General features: G+C 39.5%; 1 protein-coding gene across 2 annotated transcripts; it reads right to left on the bottom strand.

Annotated features, from left to right (window-relative positions):
• Positions 1-322: 322 nt before the first annotated feature.
• Positions 323-19,978, bottom strand: ptpn9b (protein tyrosine phosphatase non-receptor type 9b). 2 transcript variants are annotated; one of them, XM_081362296.1, is made up of 14 exons: positions 19,890-19,939; positions 16,428-16,496; positions 15,441-15,584; positions 15,239-15,328; positions 13,694-13,818; positions 13,498-13,603; positions 7,974-8,084; positions 6,987-7,843; positions 6,766-6,862; positions 5,893-5,962; positions 5,727-5,805; positions 4,693-4,843; positions 1,817-2,024; positions 323-1,227 (listed from the first exon to the last, which is right to left on the bottom strand). In XM_081362296.1, the coding sequence occupies exons 3-14, from the start codon at positions 15,513-15,515 to the stop codon at positions 1,004-1,006; spliced, it is 2,193 nt and encodes a 730-aa protein (XP_081218422.1). In that variant the 5' UTR covers positions 15,516-15,584; positions 16,428-16,496; positions 19,890-19,939; the 3' UTR covers positions 323-1,003. The 2 variants fall into 2 exon arrangements, with proteins under 2 accessions (XP_081218422.1, XP_081218421.1); XM_081362295.1 differs by lacking the exon at positions 16,428-16,496 and having other exon boundaries at positions 19,890-19,978.
• Between the last annotated feature and the right edge of the window lie 130 nt (positions 19,979-20,108).

The following is a 20,108-nucleotide window of genomic DNA, read 5'->3' as shown; positions in this document are numbered from 1 at the left end:
GTCAAAGTTCATACTTTAGAGGGAGCAAGGCAGTGATTGAAGGTTAAGGGCCAGAATTCAGAGAGAATCTAACAGTTGAGACACTCTGTGAACGATAGATGCCCTGCATTAAGGCTGGATAATCATGGACTAAGGTAAGTTAAAAAATTAAAACTGCAGGACCTCTAGAACAGTCACCAAGATACACCATATATAACATACCGGTAGTTGTGTTCCTCCTCTTTTCCTTTTGTTTTAACCCAACATATACTTATACATATATTCTTTATATATATATATATATATATATATAGATGTGTATATAGATACACATAATTCTGAAGAAAGTTAAGAGTATTATATTAAAACAAGGCTTTTCAAAGGTTGTTATGCACAATATATAAATGTATGCTACAAGATATACAAGGGTTTAAGTCACAACGATCTTTACGGATACATCCAAGCATTCGACACCATACCTTTGGCTTGAAGATTAGTTTAACGGTGAAGTACACAAATAATATATAAAAAAAAAAGGCGAGAAAACTGTTGGAACCTGTTCAGACACAAATAAATTGCTATTTAAATGTGACGGAGAAGAGAGAGAGAGAGAGAGAGAGAAAAAAAAGAATATTCAAGTTTTATGAATTTAACCCCAAGTTGAGTGATATTGAATTTCGACAACACTTTGAGCAAAAAAGAGCAGGTAATACGATAAACTGGATTTTTCAAGTTTGTCATTCCACATGTGCAAGTCAGTATTTATATTTAGATGTATAAAAAAAATGCTACAACTCGTACGCCAAGCCACAGTCTCTGATCTCGTTCAGATCAGAGTAAAAAGAAGGGCTTGAAAAGTGGCAGGATAAAAGCATCCTCCGCTCCTCGTTTCTTTATCTCCGCATCTTCCTCGGAAGAAAAGAGGTGGCAGTGGAGTCTACCTGTAGCCCGGAGAGGGGAAAAGACCACTTCTTTTCCTTCTGTGCCTCTTGCGCCCTCTCGTGCGAGTTCTGTTTTTCCTGATTCACTCGCTGTCGGTCTCCAGCTCTGTGTCGGACCACTCCACGGGCTGCAGCAGGCCGCTCTGTTGGGCGTACTCGATCACTGCTTTGTAGCAGAAGTAGTACTGGTCCCAGGTTTGGATGCTGAAGGCACGCTGCGTCCGCATGCGACGCACCGTCTGCTTAATGTCCACTGTCCCGATGTCCTCCAGACGGGAGAGACAAATGTCTAAAGTACAAAACGTGCCTGAGGGAGAAGAATAAAGAAGGCTTGTAAGACACGCTATAGTGCAGTTAAAGGTGGTATCAGTGATTTCAGGCCCAAAAATATTTTTATCACATTCATCTAATCTTTCCTAACGATCCGCTAGCGGCCCGCCCCATAAGCATGCCGTGAAAAAAACGCGTCTCTGTAGGCAGCCTAGGCTCTGAGATCTGCACACAAAAACAAATGGTTTAGCCAAACACTCAAAACCAAATCCAACCAATCACCGACAGGGGGAGGGTGTTGTGAGGTTTTGTGCTCGTGCACGGCTGCACGCGAAGTCAGAGCTGAAGAAAAAGCTGGCTCAAAACCTCACAACACCCTCCTATCGTTGATTGGTTGGAACACTATTTGTTTTGGTTTTGAGTGTTTGGCTAAACCATTTGTTTTTGTGTGCAGATCTCAGAGCCTAGGCTGCCTACAGAGACGCGTTTTTTTCACGGCATGCTTATGGGGCGGGCATCTAGCGGATTGTTAGGAAAGATTAGATGAATGTGATAAAAATATTTTTGGGCCTGAAATCACTGATACCACCTTTAAGAAATTAGATGGAAAAAGAATGTAGACTCACCTGTTCTGCCGATGCCTGCACTGCAGTGCACCAGCACTGGGGGGCCTCCTGGGGGGCCCGTCCAATCAGGATACAGTGTTCGTAATGAGGACTCTTGTCTCTGTTTCACGTGTGCCCGGAAATCCAACATGGCTGATGCTGACTTCGGAACACCAAAATCTGGCCAGCTCATGTAGAGATACTGAGACACTTCCCTACATTCCCCTGTCTGAAAGAGAAGCTTGTGCTGTCATTTACATTATTATAGACATCAACATACATATAAAAGGCCTCAACGTATCCCTTGTAACTACACAATAAGTGTGTGATGTAAGGGTGTGTTCACTCTTGGCAGGTTTGGTTCAATTGAATCAGACTCTGGCGCCATTTCTCTGTTTGTGCAGTTCATTTAAATAAGTGTGAACGCTGCCAACCGAACCTTGGTGTGGTTTGACTGAAAAATGAATGCAAGGACATCTAAACAAACCAAAAATAGGATGCGATCCTAAAAAGGACAGAATGCTCAAGCAAACCTTCTCGTTCCTTTCTCGTCATAGGAGCTACATTGCCCATTATGGTTCGACACAGGCATCGGAAACACTGTCTCCTTACGTCAGATCTTCATTTGTGTGCACAATGATTCCTGGTGCTGTTTTCACTCCTTTACACATTTTATAAGCACTTCATGAATTATCATAGGGCTGAAACAATTAGTCGACAATTATTTTTGCTGTCGAAAAGTCTCTCTCAAATGGCAGTAGCACCTCAATGCAGTACACGAGATCCGGGGGGCGGAGTTGGATCCAGATATAAGGGGTGGAGATTGGTAGGTTTAGGGGTGGGTTTAGGGATTAAGGGGTGGAGATGGGTAGGTTTAGGTATATGTAAGGTGGGAGGAGTTGGATCTGGATCCTACTCCTCCCCGTGGATTTCTTGTTCCGCAGTGAGGACCATCTCTCAAATGGCCTAATTTAAAGCGATAACGCGTTTCGACCAGTGGGGCGCTGTAGCACTCCAACAGAAGACACAGAGTACAAACAAAGCCAAACCAGTAGAGTAAGGGAAGATTTTACATACCTTAGGGATGTCAATTTTAACAAATTCCCAAGATCGATCGTCGTTTAAATTAACGATCAATTAATCTATTAATCGTAAGCCGTAACACTGCATTATGAGTCTGCTGCAGTGGCATATGGCCAACAGCATGACAGGGTGTGCAAATACTGCACAAAACGCTATGTTCCTCACCAAATGAATGAGAACGGTTTTTAATCTAAATAAAGGGCTGGTAGGATTGTAAAATGTTTCAATGTCATTGATCATTTAATTAAATTAATTATTTAATAATCAAATATAACGACTAATGGAAAGTGTCACCAACGCCTCAGATGCGTGCTTGGAATATTTGACTGTTGTGGACGTGCTCTTCCTGGAACAACGCGCTGAAAATGGCAACTAAACCCAATGAATTAATAACGATTTAATAAAAATTTTAACGATTGAACAACGATTTAATAAAACCGTGTTCTCATGTTATGTAATATGACAGTCCTAATCATAGTTATTATTAACCGTGCATTGCTGTTTGAGCTGCGCGCTGAATGAATACCGTTAAACTGGAGCACTTTGCTAGCGCGTTATTTAACTCTAAGAAACGCATCCTATATGAGATTAATCAGATATATACAAAATAAACATAATATTACAAATGATATCTGCACAAAATTAAGCGAATGCACAAGTGAACTTGAACTAAGTTACGTGCCATTCAGAATGACTCATGTTGTGGACGCGCTATTTCTGGAGCAACGCGACTATGGCAACTAAACCCAAATAATTCACAATATTTTATTACAATATTGTTCTCTTTATAATGTTATGTAATATGACAGTCCAATAGTCATTATTAGTCGTGCATTGCCGTTTGAGCTGCGCACGCTGAAACTGAAGAGGATCACCTTAAGCTTTACTACATTAATTCTTAACCAAATGCATCCTATATGAGATAAAACAGATATAGATAGGCTTACACAAAATAAACACAACATTACAACTTACATTTGCACAAAACAAAAGGATGCGAATGCACACGCAAACTTATAGTCATGATGAAGGTGTAAAATGGTCACAAACATAACTCCGGCGTGCTCGCTATACATGTTTTGCGGTTGAGCAGCACGCACACGCATGAACCTGCTTAATCAATGATCGATAAGTTTTATCGATTAAATGTATTATCGACAATTAATCGATCATCGATTAATCGTTAACATCCCTACAAAAAAACAACAACAACCCTGATCTCATGCCACACGCCAGAATACATTGCAGAGCAAAGAGGACGCACCGGCAGACAAGACAGCAGTCTCAATACTTTCAATTTTACAACTAAATTCAAACAATAAATGTGGTTTTGGCGCTCTTTCATATGACAAATCGCTATAGCCTCAGTTGAAGTGGCACGTGAACCGATCATCTCTTCCTCTTTACTACTAGTTACAGCACAAAATAAACATGAACGAACATCCGAAAGTATATTGAAAGGAGAGGAACATTTTTCAAAAAAACACACTATATTACATATTCATATTTGTACTCATTATTATACTAATTATTATATTTTTTATAACAATATTCCTATAATTACACTATATTAATATTAAGTTATTATTATAAAAAATGCATTATATGCAATTGTATACAAATCAGTTGTTCATTTTAACCATAGTAATGTACCAGCTAAGAGAGAAAAATTAACCGAATCAAATATATCTGAATCAAATCACAAGCTTATGAACAGAAATCGAATCGTGACATTTGTCAATGCCCAGCCGTAATAAAAACAGTAAAAAGAATATATAGGTAACAAAAGTAAAAACAGAGACTGAGGGACTGACCTGAGTGTTGAAGAGCTCCAAGTGTGATAGCTTAAAGTCCTGAAACATCTCAATATGGACATTTCTCACCAAAAAGTACCCATAATCCTCAGTGCGGCCAGCCTCTAATGGCCAGTACTGTCCGCATTTCACTCGGCCTCGCTCTACAACTCTGAGATGGACAAAGATAAGATTGTCAAGAATTATACTGGTCTTCTGTACCAGACATTAATCCTTACAATAATATGATGAAGACAAAAGATAAATAAACAGAATAAAAGGACAAACATTCTATGAAAAATTCATACTGTTTAAATTACTATTTCTGTCATTCAACAGCATAAAATGTAAATAACTATCATAGGGCTGCAACAATATAACTCTACCACAATTTTAATTGCATGTCAAAGAAAATGGACAGCATAAAGGAAGGGAGCGCAATAATTTTGTCTGTCAAATTTATTTCTAGAGCTAATTTGGAATGCGTTCGATTAAATTAAAAAACAACAAAGCTTTTTTTAATTGAAGTATTTGACAAACCAGTACACTACCGTTTAAAAGTTTTGGGTCAGTAAAATGTTATAATGTTGGTTCGAAAGAACCATGGCTGCATTTATTTAATCAAAAATAGAGCAAAACAGTAATATTGTGAAATATTATTAAACTTTTCTATTTTAATATTTTTACATTTATTTTCAGCAGCAACATTTCTTACTACTACCAATGTTGAAAACAACTGTGCTGCTTAATACTTTTGTAAAAATCATGATGCTTTGAGGGATTCTATGATGAATAGTAAGTTCAAAAGAACAGCATTTATTTGAAATAGAAATCTTTTGTAAAAATGTTTAAGTCCTACTGTCACTTTTTATCAATTTCATGCATCCTTGCTGAAAAAAAAGCAAAAATCTTACTGAGCCCAAACTTTTGAACGGTATTGTATTTGTCAGTTGCAGGCTGCAGCCCTTTATTATTGTGTCCAAAATCCTGTTAAAGCATCATTAAAAAAAATCTTAAAGAAAAAGCAATACAACTTTTTATAGAAGGAAACTAACCTTGTAGTCATAACAATGATTAAAACCATTTGCTCCCACACCATTCGCCAAAAGTCTCCAAACGTTTTTGGCAAAGGCCCTGAAACAAGCCAATATTTTACATGCACATTTACTGTATGTGTACTTCACAAAAAAATGTTTAGTTGTGAAAAACAAAAAGTCTCACCCTGAGTAGCTATGTAAGCATTACTCCTCTTGTAACCATCCATGAAACTAGCATTGATGTAGTCAGACGTCTATATAAAATAAAATAATAATCAAATGTAATGTGTTATTATCAGTAGCTAGTACTTTTAAAAATTGCTTTCAGTAATTGATATAAAGCAGAAAATACATAAACATTAGAAAGGATGCACCGAAATTTTGCCCGCCGAAAATGTAAGGTTTTTGGCCGAAAGAGGAAAAAAGCCGAAAATATATGCCCCAGCATATAGACAGACTGTGGTTATTGAATAACTGCACTTATGCAGCTCTGTATGACAATAAGTGTTATTTGCAGTTGTTTTAATAGTGGGCACACTGCATCTGCTAGACTACAAGGTAGTGGAGGGGTCTAAAATTAAAGGCATGTTGTACTCCTTTAATTTAGAGTGTGTGCTGCACACTACTGAGAATATTGAGCTGAAACTTGACTTTACAAAATTAAATTGCAAATCAAATCGCAATAGATATTTTCCCCAAATCACACAGCCCTGCCGAGCAGGTGAGTCGAAGCCTTTTGGTGTGTTACTTTAAATAAAAGTATGGTTATTTTTATTTTATTGGCTTGTATTTTTAAAATTCAGATTCAATATATTTATTGAATTTAATTAAAAAGTCTAATATTAATACAATTACATAAGTTTCAGTTTTCGGGCCAAGTGCTTCCAGAATTTTCGGTTTCAGTGCATCCCTAACATTACACACATAAATTTACTACGATTAAAATAAAAAAAAGAAAGAAGCTAATATTAAATACTTAAATAATACTATAATATGACTGCAATGAACAATGACAACCATGAAGATCATCATAAGGGGAAATGGGCATTACTCTGACCTCGTCGTCCTCATCATTGAGCGGACAGAGCCGAACGCGTGATTGGTCAAGGCAAAGGACGTCACTGTAGCGATTCTTTATCTGGTTAGAGGCTTTCCTGTCAGAATAAATATCATATTTATACAAGCAAACACTTCTTGGTCTGTAAATGTATCGTCAAATACATTTACAGACAAAGAAGTTTATCATATGTCAAACAACCAAATGCAAATGTCACTTACTTCGAGTAGTCAAAGGTTCCAGCAGGAGGTTCCTTGCGGATCTCCTCGTACTCCTGATAAATGCCCTTCTTCTTTTTGCGTTTCACGTGCTGCACCAGATCCTGCAGGCTCATTCCGCCCGGCTCAGCCACGTGCACCGACAGCGCAGCCGCTTCCGTCGTCGTTCCCGGAAACCAGCTCATATCTGGAGTGGGGCTGTGATGGAGGGGTGGCGGCCTTGATTTCAGTGGGAGGGGTGGAACGCCATCTCCATCCACTTCCTCTTCCAGAAACTCCATTTCCTGTTGGCTGTCCTCAGCACCGTTGCCATCCTGCCTACTGTCGTCTAAACATGCTCCTTCCACACCCATAGTCCCTCCTACTCCTGGTAATATAGCACCGGCTGTGTGTTTGTGATGTAGGGGCGTGTCTGGTGGCGTGTCTGACTGTGGGGGCGGCTGACGGCCACGGCCATTGACGGCATTGGCGTTGGATCCCGAAATGCCCCCGGAACCTGGCAGCACAGAGCCATTCCAATGCGCGTGCCCTGCAGCCCTGTGGTTCTGCAGGTTGGCATTGCCGTCATCTAGTAAGGTACAGTTCGAGTTCAGTCCGTCCCCCAGGAGGGTGGCCCCTGAAGTATTGGCAGTTAAGGGGTCAGCTGAGGTGTTCTGCCCATGCTCCATGGAGTAGGAGCGGAGCAGGCTGCCCAAGCAGTCCGCAGTGACGTAGGAAGAGTTATTGGGGTGATTGGGGCTGGAGTTGACACAGGACTGGATCCAGGCAATGTGACTATACTGTGACGAGCCACCCAAATGTTCTGGAAGGGAGTTGACCGGGATGTGATTAACCAGTTCGTGGGCTCTTACAGTGCACACCTGCAGAGGTAGAGAAAAAAGAAATTCACATGAATATAAATAAGCAATCACATTCAAATTATTGAAACCTTCCAAGAGTTTCAAAAAGTTTAATGTTTGTATATTCAGTCATTCAGAGCTCTAGACATACCCTCTCTCTCAGTTTCTCTCTCACAAACAGACGGAGTACCGCAAACGGTGCTCGGAACCACAGCGGAGACGACACAATGAAGACGCATTTCAGACGAGCAGGGAAAGCCCCCTAAATCACAAAAAAGACAGACAGTAAGCACAATACACAAAGGACTGTGGTATTTCCATTCACAGACCCACCCATTAAACAAACCATCTACAAAATCAGGAACATACACAATGGTTCAAAAGTTTGAGGTCAGTAAGAATTTTAAATGTTTTTAAAATAAGTCTCTTATGCTCATGAAGGCTGCATTTATTTGATCAAATATACAGTAAAAAATACTATTGTGTGAAAAATAATTACAATTTCAAATAACTTTTCTGGTTGATTTATTCCTGTGATGGCAAAGCTGAATTTGTATCAGCCAGTAAGGCCCATTCACACAAAGATGATAGTTATCCTTGGTGTGAACGGCCCACATCTGAATCTCACATGACCCTTCAGATATCACTTTAATATGCTGATTTGCTGCTCAGAAAATATCGGTGTTGAAAACAGTTGTGTTGCTTAATATTTTTGTGGAAAGAATTTCCAGGATACTTTGAATAGAAAGTTTATTCATTTGAAATACAACTATTTTATACAAATATAAATGTATTTACTGTCACTTTTGATTCATTTAATGTGTCCTTGCTAAATAAAGTTTTAAACCATATAAAAAAAAAAAAAGTACTGACTCAACTTTCTCACGGGTGGATTATCTTTGAATACACTATATGCCTTAAAGTGTGTAGACATATAGCGTATGCCTACAAACCCATGTGCTTGTTAAACCATCTGCATTAATAAGCGGTTCATCCTCTCTTTGCTGCAGCTTCCACTATTCTGGGAAGGCATTATGTTGGGGACTTGCTCCCATTCAGAGAGTACAGCATCAGCGAGGCCAGGCAGTTAAGATGAGTGATGGGTTTTGGATTGCAGTCTGCGTTCCAATTCATCCCAAAGGTGTTCAGTGAAGTTCAGATCCAGGTTTTGTGCAGGCCAGTCAAGTTTTCACACAAAACTCATTAAATAATCTATTAATGGATCTTGCTATGTGCACTGGGGCATTGTAATTCTTGAACAAAAAAGGCTTGTCTCTTTCTACTAAAATGTTTGTCTATGGAGGCCGTGTGACTGCATGCTTGATTTTTTTGCACCTGTTCTGGGTTAATTAAAATGGAATGTCTACATACTTTTCACCATTTCTGGACAAAGCAAAGAGACTTTGTCTCATGTTGCACTCTCAAAATAATCCTTCTAAGGTCAACAGTCTCCCTAAATAGTAGGACTCAACGACTTGAACAATCCCATTTTTCAGGAAATTTCTCAAGATCTGATCATTATTTCCTCTATTGCCACTTTTTTCAACCAGAGGAATCAAACAAACCACTGTTTCCAAGTAGAAGATTCAAAATGCAAGAACTAAAACACTGGAAATCTAGTTAAATGAGCACAAGAAGTACTAAAAATGCTTAATAATTTTCATTTACAGTACCATTCAAATGAAGGTCAGAATGTTTTTGTTTGATTCTGAAAGCAATCTAAACTTTTATCCAGCAAAGAAGCATTAAATTAGTCAGAAGTGACAGAAAATACCTTTACATTATTACTAAAGATTTCTATTTCAAATAAATTCATAAAAAAAAAAAAAAAAAAACACGTTTCCACAAAAACATTAAGCGGCACAACTGTTTTTAACATTTATAATAATAAAAAGTTTCTTGAGCAGCAAATCAGCATATTTCTGAGAAATCTGAAGATTTCTGAAGGATCATGTGCCACTGAAGACTGGAGTTATGATGCTGAAAATTCAGCTTTGCCATCAGAGGAATATTACATTTTAAAATATATTGAAAATGAAATCAATTACTTAAGTTGTACAAAATATTTCAAAATATTACTATTTACTGTATTTTTGTTCAAATGATGGCAGCCTTGGTGAGTACAAGAGACTTCTTTCAAAAACTAGTGACCCCAAACCTTTGAATGTTAATACATATGAACAAAAGTAACATAGCAAACAGCAATATTATCAACATTTTGTTCACTAACATATTCAGTAGCTTTTGCAACTGAACTCAAGACACTATTACAAACCCTTGCCAGTTGCAAGAAAACCAACGATTTTCAAGGAAGTAAATAAAATCATAGCGATATGTAAAATGCAGTTGAATGATATATTGTAAAAATGCAATATATCACCAGCCCTTGTTGTATTTTGAGTTGCTCAATATCGCGATATGCAATATTATCAATTTTTTATATTATTTATTTAATGTGTTACAGTGTGGTCAGCAGGCACCAAGATGAAGGAGATTCAAAACAAAACAGGCTTTATTAATAATCCAAACACTCTGAATGAACATGCAGGACAATAATGCAAAACACACAATGCATAAACGAGAACTGACCAAGAACAACTGAAACACAGGGCTATATAAATGTAGCCTGGTTCTACCAGACTCTAGTACATTTCATTTGTACAGAGAGTCTGGCCTCGCTCCATTGAGAAACGTTTACTTCCTTGTAGGCGGGTTCTCTGTTAAAGTTCAAAACTATTGGATCTGCCCAGAGTCGCTCAGGATCTGCCATAGCCAATCGCTAACGTGTGGCCGTGACGTATGTCATGCGCCGAAGCCGGCCGGCGGAAACAAGAAGTCCAAATGATCAGAGGATTATGTTTAAAATAAGATGTCTGTCAACGAGAGCTGCTGGTTTTGTTAATCGAATTTAAGAGTTCAAGGAACAATTGTAAATTCTAAATGTATATTTGACACTAAGGACAGTGATGTATTCAGTCAACTGTCGAAGCTGGGTCTAATCATTAACAATACGCCGCTGCGGTCGTTTCGGATCTGCCGCAAATGCTGTACAGTGATCACCAGGCTACTGCGCAATACGGAAACAACTTTTCTGCCTCCTTCACTTGGTCATCCATTAGTGCAACAAGAGGGGAGACGACAACAACTATCGGCTTTGCATCCCTATCGTTCGCCTTAGCTAACTCATTCACCACTAGAACTGCCATGGCGGTCATTTTGACCGTTTTGAATTTTATATCTGCAATAACTTTGTTGAAAAAATAAATACAATCCTTCTGGTACCTGACTTTTCCTAAAAGCGTCTGTATTTTCATTTAAAATGTTTTTCATATAAATTACACATAAGGCAAAAAAACAAACAAATGAACTATTATTTACCTATTTCGGTCATAAACGGTCATATCGACCGCACTGAATTTCGCGGTATTATTATACCAATATACGCAACAATAAAATGTGGTAAAAAATACACTAAACATATTCAACACAAATCATTTAAATGTAATGATATTCAGAACAGAACAAGAATGTAAAAATAACTAAAGCCTTTAGTTATTTTTTCATTCTTGTTCTGTTCTGAATATCATTACATTTAAAGCCAAAGTGAAATGCTTTATAAGCGAAAGTGAAAGTAAGCGGCGTTAGGCTCACGTAACTCTCTAATTAGAATCCAAATGTTTCAACATTTGCGATGTATTTAAACGCTAAACTATTCTTTATCATAGGATTTTGAACTTCACTCACGGTCCAATATCGACGGAAAAAATCATCACACGCATAAAATGGTAGGCTACGGATTGTAGCCTACTGAGAAGCAGTTGAATTTATATGTTATGTTGACTATTTTATTATTATATTTTATTATGGCTATAATGAACAGGCTGCAATGCTGGAATATGGTGTGTGTGTGTCGGCGGGCACGATCAAACAGTGGAAACATGAAAACATAGGCTATAGGCTATTTTGTTCAGGGCATCTACGAATATTATTTATTTATAAATTATAATTAAACTTGTTTAAATGTACAGTATGGTGTTGTTTTGTTTTTAAAAGACATCCTAGTACAATAAATGTATTAATCTCTCAATTGGGGATTTATCATGAAAGATAGCCCAGAGCTTTGAATAGCGATCAAAATGACTGCTTGCGGCAGTTTAGTAGAATGGAATTCTGGCACGAATTCTAGTGCTAACGGAGTGAGCTGGAAATCAAACTTTTCCCGAACCCGGTGGGGAGGAGGGCCACAACATCATTGCCACCAATAAAACTTAGCAAACATTGTTCTTGCTCCGGCTTTAACTTCTGTATAATCGGCCGTTTTGCAACAAAGGACCGAATAGCTTTTCTCACATCTTTCTCCGCTGCCATTATTCCAACTCAAACTGACGCACTACATCAACGTCATCGTTCTCAGCCACTCCCTCTGTTCGCTGATTGGTCCTACAAAAAATTTGGTTCTGGAAACCTAAGAATATACAGCAGTCCCAGACGTAGTACTGAAGTAAAATAAAAAATTGAGCGGAAGTACGTAGGAGGGCGGAGCCAGGCTAATATAAATGGGTAGAACAAAGGAAACTAGACATACTGTCTCTGTACAAATCACATACTGTCTAGTATGTCTAATACGTAACTATAGAAACATACGAAGACATAATTAGTAACCAACGAAACCAAAACTAAACAGAGCGGGGAAACAGGAAGTAAAGGAAACAGAACAGAATGTCAAAATAAGGGTCCACAATAACAGAATAGAAACCTGACAAATAGCTTGTTGGGCTATTGGATGAGAGGATTTCTAAGATTGCTGATATTTCACCAGGATCAGCATTGCTAGTCTCTGCGTTTTCTAGACAGGCTGTCAGTCAGTGCAGGTTACATTATTACGGCACTATGTGGCGGCCAGGCCAGGGACGGTCTTTGAGTGAGTCATTAAACCTTTCATTCAACTAATACGTTCAAAAACGCTGATTCATTCAGTAATGAAACGAGATGTTGAAATAATTTTAACTTTGAGGACCACTTTACAAGGCTCAACCGACCAGCAATGTGTCACCAGGGTGATGCTTCAACTCTCATAGAGACCAATGGCATTGATTCAATGCATAGACCAGCGCTGATGCCATTCATGGGAAATATCCTTAAACGTTGACAGGATGCTACGACAAAGATTTCGCTTTCCTCTTCAGACATGGCAAACTTTCTTTTCTTTCACAAATATATGCCTTGACCTGAAAAAGGGCAGACGCAGGTAATCGCACCTGCTCAGTCTATCTCTCACTCTCGGTCTGTTTAGGCTTTAGTACAAATCTACGGATCCTATGTACAAATCACAATTGTACACTGAGTCTTAAGTAAAAAAGCACCAGTTGGCCGGAAAAAATACATTGTTCACTCTGTTATCATTAACTTATTTAACATTCAGTACACATGCATGAAGTGTAAAACAAGAATGGCAGAGCCTTATTTAAAATAAATAAAACACGTGAACAACGTGGTTGCGGCGGTTGCTTGTATTACAGTAATGCCGTTTTCACGGCAGCCCTAATAACACTAAATACATATGACAGATGAAAAGCTTAATAGAGCTCAAAAGAGCAAATCCAAACCCCACCGAGTTCTACTGATGAACACACTGTGAAACAGACAGATGGTCTTGACAGCATAATAACACTTACTTTAAGCAGATTCAAAATCTTGACGCAAAGCTCATAGTCAAAGTTGGCATATGTAGAGTTAGTCATATCATAGATGAAAATGAGCCCATCTCTCTGTGTCTGAACACTAAGGGGGAGAGAAAAATGTTTCAGATGAAGATGCAGAGCAGTTAACCACATTACATTTGATCAGATTTATGGATGTGGTCTATTTTACCTCTCAATGGCCTTGTCCAGCTGATATATAATGGCTTGAAGAACAGCCTTATGGGTAGTGAGGTCTGGCCGATGGAGACGTGCCGTAAAAAGTGCCAAAGCTGCACCTTTCGCGTCACGGCCGGGCTATACACAAAGAAGCCAAATTAATGCATATACAACTTACATACACAACATACTTGCAATTAATGCATACACAACATTGTAACTAATACATACACACATCACCAGCAAGTTCATGTGAAACCAGTCAATGTAGCCAACCAGTTTAAAGTAGTAGAAGTCGCATTAAAACTGATTATTCCTTATATCATTGGAACAGTTCTCTAGCATGCTCAGTGCTCTGAAAACTGTTTAAGATGTGATGAATACATCAGACCTGCCTACACAAACACTTGCGCAAACTCTGTATACAGCATGATCCTGAATGAAAAATGGCTGAAACAAACAGTAACGACCAGACTAAACAAAGATCATGGAACTGCTCTGTGTGTGATGGTGTGATATCAGAGATTAAATTTCCTTTGCCGTCACTTTATCAATGATGGTGGCCTTTATTTTCTGCTTCATTTACAGGAACAGTAAATATGAATGATTCCGACTTGCGCAGTTTTTCTTTCGCATAATCTGAAAGTGTTTAAAAATGATTGTGTCCAAATTCTTCTTGTCGTAGCAGTTGGCCAAAGTTTGGGTTTCTTACTTTTTTTCTTTTTTTTTATTGGCGTGTCTTTCGTTCTTCAGTATTTCAAAAAGTGCAAATGCCGATATACACCACCGTTTAAAGGTTTGGGAATTTTTTGTTTTGGAAAAAAAGTCTCTTATGCTCACCAAAGCTGCATTTATTTGATAAAAAAATACAGTAAAAACAGTAATATTGTGAAATTGTTACAATTTAAAAGATTTTAATGTATTTAATATTTTAATGTATTTTATTCCTTATTTTTACTCCAGTCTTCAGTGTCACATGATCCTTCAGAAATCATAATATGCTGAAGATGTTGTGCTTAAGAAACATGTCTTACACTATTATCAATGTTGGAAACATTGTGCTGCTTAATATTTTGTGGAAACCATGATACATTTTTTCAGGATTCTTTGATGAATAGAAAGTTCAAAGGAACAGCATTTATTGGAGATACAAATCATTTGTAACATTTTAAAAGTATTTACTTTTGATCAATTTAATGCGTCCTTGCCGATATAATAAAAGTATACATTTAATTTTTTTAACACATTTTTTTTGTTAATTGTATTAGGAGAAAGTTCATTACATTCCTGTAAATGTAAGTGATTTACTATTTGATCAGATGACTGAAAATGTCCAAAATCTGAAATAGTTTAAAATAGTTTTTAACATCCAACTACGAGAGCTGATCTGACCACAAAAACAACGATGACTTGAGATTATAAATCATTCCATATCCAATCTGTACAACTAAAATGTTCCTTCAGTAGAGAAGCAACAGCAAACTGGTAACAGCCTCCCAAAAGCTGATCTGTTCATTAGTAATGTTCACACATTACATTCATCTGAAATCACACTCACCAGAACTGTGAATTTCCCACTGAGTAACTCGCTCCTTAAAGGCTCCTCGTTTGGGTTAATATTGTAGATGCCTTCCTTTATTCTGGTGTTCTGCAGACACACACAAGATAGAATTTAAATGGACTCTCTCACACAGTATATTGGATGTTATCATATGAGCAACCACACACACACACACACCTTTTATTTTAGGTTACTGTACCTTGTAAGCTTGGAAGAGGTCAATGGCTCTGGAAACATCAAACTTTCTTGCCATAAGGAACTTAACCGCTGTCATCTGACTGACAAGATCTGCATTCTGAGACTGTTCCCGACATCTCAGCTCAGCCAGAAACTCCTCCACCGCCTGACGCACACACAAACACAAATTTCATCTAAAAAAAACATGTTAATGAGTTACACATCCCATTCACAGCATCTATTTTTTTTATTTTTGTATATTTATTATAATAAATGTTTTCCTATATAGTGTTCATTTTGTCTGACCGCTATTCCTAATGATAAAAATACATAAACCTTGTTGATAAATCAGTTGATATTTGGCATTCTGAGATTATTGTAATGGCCAATAACCGTGCTGCTCGGCCAAGTTTGGCTGATTAGCATGACACCATCTGGCTGCAAACAGCATTCTTTTCATTGACTGCCATTCAAAAGTCACTGTTTATTCTTGGCAAAATACACTAAGATGAATAGGAATGCTAACGGATGGCTTTCTCCAGGTATTATTACAAAAATATGAACTCTCCTATGTCAAACCAACAAACTCAAAATCTACCAACAGCCTTGTCAATGAATAATGCATCTGTTTTCAGATAGTTTTAGTAAATTTTGACAATCTTTATGTAATAATTTCAGTGTACATTGAAAAAATGAGGGTCAGTAAAAAACTTTTTCAAAGAAATTAATACTTATATTCAGCATGGATGGACACAATAGATATTTCAATTAAATGATGTTCTTTGGAACGTACTATTAATCAAAATATTAATAGAAAGGTAGTTTATATATTTACTAGGCTAAAATAACATTACTGTACATCCCACCCTCTAGTTATCCATATTACCAAGCCACTAGTTAATGCACTAATAACGTTCCAGTCTATCTACCTCACATTACCTGATTTTCCAAAAATGAACCAGTTTTGCCAAAGCAAAAAAACAAAAAAAAAAACAAAAAAAACATTTACTTCTGCAGTGCCCAAAGATGATACTACTCAATCAAATGCATGTGAAGAAGCAGGAGGATGATCTGACATCTGTAAAGAGAGACGGATCGTGTTGACAGACGTTATGCTACACTCATAATTACACCGTTTCCTCAACGAGTCAGAACAAATGGCACCTCCAGGCTCCAGCACTATATACGAGTGTTCACACGGTGGTGAGACAGGTTAACGTTACGTTAAGTTACCTGTCTTACATTTTCCAGCACTGGAGCACATCACACACCCGGTTCACTGTTATTTACCGACAGCGACATGGGCATTCATATATATCCACACATATGACAGGACAGCGATGCAGAAGTGTGTTATAACAGCTTTTATTTAATGCAGTCATATTGGAATAAGACTAAACAGACTAAATAACGCGAGTCACATTTACGTTGTATGCCAACCTAACGCTACTTGCTGCTAGACAGCTGGTGTTCAGTCCAACACATGTAATAGTCGAGTCCCAAAATAGATAAATAGCCCTGGATAAGATGCAGTAGGCATTTTTGAGGAAAAGTACTTCAAGTGTTGTTTCTATATGATTTTTAGGTGCTGAATCCATTTCTGCCGTATAACAAGTTGTAAACATCACTGTTTTGGCATAAACAATAAAAACAAAATGGCTGCCAAAAAAAAAACGTTTTAATGCATTTATTGCTTTTTAAACATTAAACATTAGAACTAAACTATGCATTCTCAGAATATTTAAACATGTAAACAATGAAAAAACAACATTTACATGAAAGGGACAGTTTTTAATAGCTGCTGGAATTATGCCAAGGTACCAAGGTACACTGGGAAGCATATATCAGTGGAAATATGCAATTATGCCCAGCCCGAAGGGGGGGGACTTGGAATACACATGACCCCAGGGGGCTGCATATTGAGAATCACTGGGGTGTCCAGCCGCAGGTGGAATATTTCAAACCCAGGGGTGGCAAGGTGGCTTGCCGAGGGAAAGACACATGCTCAGAGAGGCTTACAGTGGACTACACACGTGGGGGTCGCCCAGAGGCCGTGTTAGGTGTTGCCCAGCCTGCAGCTCTGCAGATGTCTGTTAGCGAGGCGCCATGCGCTAGAGCCCAAGAGGATGCCACACTCCGGGTGGAGTGGGCCGTCACACCAAGGGAGCATGGTCGACCTTGCTGCTGGTAAGCCAAAGCAATGGCGTCCACTATCCAGTGAGACAACCTTTGCTTGGAGAGAGCCTTTCCCTTCAGCTTCCCACCATGACAGACAAAGAGCTGGTCTGAAGTCCTGAAACAATGCGTTCTGTCTACGTAAGCACGGAGGGTGCGTACTGGACAGAGCAGTGCCAAGGCTGGGTCTGCCTCCTCCAAGGGCAGCGCTTGCAGGTTCACCACCTGGTCTCGAAAGGGTGTGGTGGGAACCTTGGGCACATATCCAGGCCGGGGTCTCAGGATGACGTAAGAGTTAGCCGGTCCAAATTCCAGGCACGCTTCGTCAACTGAAAATGCCTGCATGTCCCCTACCCTCTTGATGGAGGCCAATGCAACCAGGAGCACTGTCTTCATTGACAGGAACTTAAGCTCCACTGATTGCAGAGGCTCAAAGGGAGCACTCTGCAGGGCAGTCAGAACCACTGAGAGGTCCCAAGAGGGAACGAGAGGAGGGCGAGGAGGATTCAGTCTCCTCGCTCCTCTCAGGAAACTGATGATCAGGTCGTGCTTTCCAATGGACTTACCATCAACTGCATCATGATGTGTGGCAATGGAGGCACCATACACTTTCAGGGTGGAGGGAGACAACCTTCTCTCCAACCCTTCTTGCAGGAAGGAAAGCACGACACTGATCGGGCCTTTCGTGGGTTCTTGAAGTTTAGAAGAACACCAGTTGACGAAGAGGTTCCACTTCAACGCATAGGCATGTCTCGTGGACGATGCTCTAGCGGAAGTGATGGTAGCCACCACCGCTGGTGGTAGGGTACTCAAACCTGCCTCGTCCTGTCCAGGAACCACACATGGAGGTTTCAAAGATCGAGCGTGCCCTCGGTCAGAGAATAAAACAGGTCGCAGTGGGACGAGTCGTGGGAGGCAAACAGATCTACCTGTGCGTCCCCGAACTGATCCCAAATCAGCTGAACCGACTGGGGATGGAGTCTCCATTCTCCAGCGAGAGGCCGAAACCGAGACAGATCAGCTGCACGGTTCAGGTCTCCCGGGATATAAATGGCTCGAAGCGACCTCAGATGCTTCTGACTCCATATGAGGAGGTGGCGGGCGAGTTTCGACATACGGCGGGAGCGCAGACCACCTTGTCGGTTGATGTACGCTACTGTGGCGGTATTGTCTGATCGGACTAATACGTGCTGACCCCTGAGCAACGCACAGAAGCGGTGCAGGGCGAGACGTACAGCCTGCAACTCGAGGCAATTGACATGCCAAAGGCGCTTGTCCAGGAGCCCGCGGCATCGTGTCCATTGCACATGGCGCCCCAGCTCATTGTGAAGGCATCTGTTGATACAACAACATGCCAGGAAACTCGTTCTATAGGCACTCCAGCCCATAGAAGACTGAGGTTCGTCCACGGGGTGAAGGTCTGACGGCAGGTCGAAGTCACTGGGACTCGGAGCATGCCGTGTTGCCTTGCCCACCTCGGGACTCAATCGCGTAGCCAAAGCTGAAGCGTCGAGAGGAACAAGGGCTGCCTCGACAACCTTCGTGAAGACGCGAGGAGACAGGGCTAGCCCGAAAGGGAGAACCGCGTACTGGTATGCCTGCCCCTCGAATTATTTATATATATATATATATATATATATATATATATATATATATATATATATATATATACTGGTATGCCTCATTTGCATATGTAAACATGACATTTCAGAAAACTTGTAATACAAAAAATGTCTGTCTCTATGTAAGTGAAAAACTGGAAAGGTTTTATGGTAATATCTATAACTTCAAAAATTTACCCTATCCACCTCTAGTGTTTCGGCTGTGAATAATGCACCTATTCTTTCAATAACAATTACAAGAAAATGGGACCCTTATTTCAAATGTTATACGGTGGATCCTTATTCAGGAGACATAGAACTTTCTAAAAATGTGGTATAACAACTTTTCCTCAAAAATGCCTACAGGGTTACACAATCTTGAAGATCCGGACCTGACTATAAGGGTCGTTTTACAATAAACCAGCTCTCCAAAAATCTACAATCATACCTGTCAATAAATATTTAATAAAGCGCTCAAAATTCTGTTAAGCGTCGCTAGCTCGCTAACACGGCTAGCATTAACCTCAGCCACCTTAAAAAAATAGCTACAGGGCCGCGATTCGCGTTAATAAATAAACCACAAACTGTATTATCTGACATATCACCATAGTACATGCTAAAAATGAGCTTGTGGCGGCTCAGCGTGAAACGCCGCGGAATCGACGAAGGGCTAGTGAAATATTTAGGTATCTTACCACCTCCTCTTGAGTTGTCAGGGCTTCCGCCATCTTGAAGCCTGAGCAGCAGCAACGTCTACGGGCGCGCCCTCTCTACTGACGGGAACGCGCCGCTGGTGCCTGTCAAGCGTGCATCAGGATGGACGCGCATGCGCAGTAATGTGGTGAAACCATGCTTGAAAGTTAGCACACAAGATATTTATAAAAATGAATTGAGTAGGCACGATGAGAATAGAC

This window comes from Scardinius erythrophthalmus (genome assembly GCF_964197995.2).
Source record: "Scardinius erythrophthalmus genome assembly, chromosome: 3".
Lineage (NCBI taxonomy): Eukaryota > Metazoa > Chordata > Actinopteri > Cypriniformes > Leuciscidae > Scardinius > Scardinius erythrophthalmus.
This window is presented reverse-complemented; position numbering and strand designations above follow the sequence as displayed.

Bases quoted from the DNA above. Each gene is read 5' to 3' on its own strand.
- ptpn9b (XM_081362295.1), bottom strand. From the start codon at position 19,922: ATGGCGGAAGCCCTGACAACTCAAGAGGAGGTG. The intron at 8,085-13,497 runs GTAAGTGTTATT...TTTGTGATTTAG, and splicing joins AGATTTTGAATCTGCTTAAA to GGGGCTTTCCCTGCTCGTCT. The intron at 4,844-5,726 runs GTTAGTTTCCTT...TGTCCATCTCAG, and splicing joins ATCATTGTTATGACTACAAG to AGTTGTAGAGCGAGGCCGAG.